We start from the raw sequence: 2958 nt of genomic DNA, 5'->3' as shown, positions 1-2958 counted from the left end.
CAGGACAGCGGCTGCATGTCCTTCAACATGTCGCCCAAACTATCAAACTCATTGTTAAAATCAGGACCTTCGGTCGCAGCTAATGACATGTTAGCTCCACTACAGCGGCAGCAACAGCAGCGCTAACAGATCGTAAGAAAAATTACTCTTCTTTAACTACTCTCCACCAAATGTTTGTTGCTTGTTAACTAACAAGCTAAGTTTAGCTTAGCCACATTTGTGACCTCCCTGCTCCATATATTATTCCGTGATCCGATCATCACTTTATCCTCCAGTTAGCAACCAAGCTAACAAGCTTGCTAACTGCCAGTGAGGAGGGCAGCTAGCTTGGAGAGCTATTGTTTCTGGCTAGAATGTTCTGGATAACTAGCATATTAGCATGCTAGGAAACTAGCTATGCATGTATTATGCTACCAAGCCTCTAGAGACATGAATGAATTTAATTTTGACACTTTCATGTCTCAGTTTTGAGCTGTGCAGAGGAGTAAAACCTGAGTAAACCTCTTTAAACTACCTCTTTTATTTGATTGTTTTTACTTTAATTTTGGCATCTATTGAATGACTGTAACACGTTGTTCTGTGAGATTGTTAGAAAGTAAAAGGAAAGTGGAGCAGGGTAAATAAAGTGCACTATTCTGTATATAAGTGAAGCTTTATGTTGATTTTTGTCAGGCGTCATGACCATAAAAGAGCGATTTGACCAATCAGACTCCTCACTAGATGTCGTCTGTGATGCAGTTTTGTTATTTGCCAAATAAAAACAGGACGAAGAGATTAAACAGTTGTTGAAATGTTCAGGTGTTTCTGTGTGAGCAGGTTTCTACTAAAACTACCTGGAAACACTATTAGTGTGGACGCAAGTGCTTTGATTTGGTTTTTAGTTTGGGTTGCGAGCTGTACACGGATAAAGTTTTTAGTTTCAGAAAGGTGCATCTGTTTAAAAATATCGTTTATTTTCTTTCTTAATAAGAGCGACAGAAGGTCCTGACGTGCTAATGAGAAAGATCAGAGATACTGTGAGTCAGTTAGCGTCAGCCTGCTCCCCCCGTCAGTACTCAGGCAGCATCTCGTCGTAGTCCATGATGCTCAGCTCGTGTCTCCGCTGTCGGACGGCGAGCGTCAGGTCCGGGGGCGGGGCTGGAGCTTCAGGTAGGCTGGGAGCCGAAGCCCGGCTCGGAGGCTCCGTCTGGGGGCCTCCTGCGAGGAGGGTGGCCTCCTCCGCCTCCTTATCCAGAGGGGGGCTCCCTTGCTGGGCTTCTTCCTCCTCTTCCTCTTCCTCCTCATCCTGCTGCTCCATCTCTTCATCCTGGCTGTGATTGGCCGGTCTGAACAGCTGCCGCGCTCGCTGCTCCAGGAAGGAGCCGGCGGCCAGGGGGGAGTCGATGGGGGAGAGGGAGAGGGGGGAGGAAGAGCAGGAGGGGAGGTGCAGCGGGGAGGTGGAGAGCGCCGCCACTCCTCCGTTTATTATACCAACAGAAGAAGAAGAGGGGCGGCGGGGCTTGTGGATGTCCTGAGCGACAGGTAAGGCCTCGCTGCCGCCGTTTGGCCTGAGGGCGAGAAAGATGACATCACATTTACATCATCAGCTGTATCCTCTGTTCTGATTGGTTGTTTCAGATCATTTGAGCTAAATATCAATTATTCTTGTGAGTTCTGTGGTTCTAAAACCCGTCAGAGAGACCAGAGCCTCTGAATGAAGATCTGGAGTTGATGTTATTTATCTCACTGGTTACTAAATGACAGTAGTAGAGTGGGTGTGACATCACTCCGGCGGAGGGCGGGTACCTGCTGCAGACGTCCTGAGGCTGGCTGTGAGTGTGTGTGTCGGTGTGTGCGTGTGTGTCCAGGTGGATCTGGCTGTACAGGTGAAGCATCTCAGTCTGCAGACTCTGAGTGACTCTCCTCAGAGCGACGCAGCGACTCTCGCAGGCCGACAGCTCCGCCCTGATAACCAACACACAAACACACACGAAACCAGTGAAACCAGCAGTCACACAGGTGGGACCACAGCTGTACACTGGTGTATATAAAATACTCTACTGATATGGTTTTTCCACAAAAATAGTTCAATTACTTTGTTAAAATCCTTAAAATAGCATCTTCTCCTTCTGCCTCATTAAAAATGAATCTATGAACACATTCATGAGTCAGATCAGTCGTAAACCTGCGGACCGTCCCTTTAACCAGGACCTGCTGCAGGACTCTGACCTGCTGTGGTTCTTGGTGTCCTCCAGAAGCTTCTTCTGCTCCAGGATCAGCTGGTCCTTCTTGGCCAGCTGGTTCTCCAGCTCTGCTATCCTGTGATTGGCTGCTTCCAGCTTCTGTCTCTGCTGGACGTCGCTGTCCTTCAGCCGCTGGTACTCCCTACCCACACTGCACTGCAGCATGGACGCCTCCTGACACACACACACACACACACACACACACACACAGTCAGTGAAACACTTGAACGAGAGCTCAGAGATCAGATTGTCCTTGAACACCTCACTGATCACCTGTCAGTCACATGACAACATGATGTTCTGTTTGATCTCATTTGTCCATGTTATGTATGTTCTGTGTTGTATGTTCTGTGTGTTCTCACGGTGCTGCAGTCTCTCTCTCTCCTCCCTCCAGCTGTTCTGCGTGTTGTATGTTCTGTGTTGTATGTTCTGTGTTGTATGTTCTGTGTTCTGTATGTTCTGCGTGTTCTGTGTTGTATGTTCTGTGTTGTATGTTCTGCGTGTTCTGCGTGTTGCGTGTTCTCACGGTGCTGCAGTCTCTCTCTCCTCCCTCCAGCTGTTCCGTCAGGGTTCTGTTCGTTTCTCTCAGCAGGACGAGCTGCTGGTTCAACATGAAGATCTGCTGCTGCAGCTGTTCGCTGCTGCACAGCTGCACAGACAAACAGGAAGCTGTTAAGGTTAATGTGACTGATGTGATGGACAGCTGGCTCAGCCAATAGGAGCTCTCCTCACCTTG

General features: G+C 48.5%; 1 protein-coding gene across 3 annotated transcripts in view; it reads right to left on the bottom strand.

Moving 5' to 3' along the window:
* Nucleotides 1-2958, bottom strand: part of tsc1a (TSC complex subunit 1a) — a 22367-nt gene continuing 19409 nt past the window's right edge. For all 3 annotated transcript variants that reach the window (XM_042421802.1, XM_042421800.1, XM_042421801.1), the window contains exons 18-22: nucleotides 2955-2958; nucleotides 2749-2871; nucleotides 2209-2396; nucleotides 1786-1944; nucleotides 1-1547 (exon numbers count right to left, since the gene is read on the bottom strand). The exon at nucleotides 2955-2958 is cut by the window's right edge and continues 107 nt beyond it. In XM_042421802.1, coding sequence (XP_042277736.1) covers nucleotides 1049-1547; nucleotides 1786-1944; nucleotides 2209-2396; nucleotides 2749-2871; nucleotides 2955-2958 — 973 coding nt within the window. In that variant the 3' untranslated portion in view covers nucleotides 1-1048. The remainder of the gene's footprint in view (nucleotides 1548-1785; nucleotides 1945-2208; nucleotides 2397-2748; nucleotides 2872-2954) is intronic.

This window comes from Thunnus maccoyii, chromosome 9 (assembly GCF_910596095.1).
Source record: "Thunnus maccoyii chromosome 9, fThuMac1.1, whole genome shotgun sequence".
In the NCBI taxonomy this organism is placed as follows: domain Eukaryota; kingdom Metazoa; phylum Chordata; class Actinopteri; order Scombriformes; family Scombridae; genus Thunnus; species Thunnus maccoyii.
The sequence above is the reverse complement of the archived record's forward strand: the minus strand, read 5'-3'. Positions and strand labels throughout refer to the sequence as shown.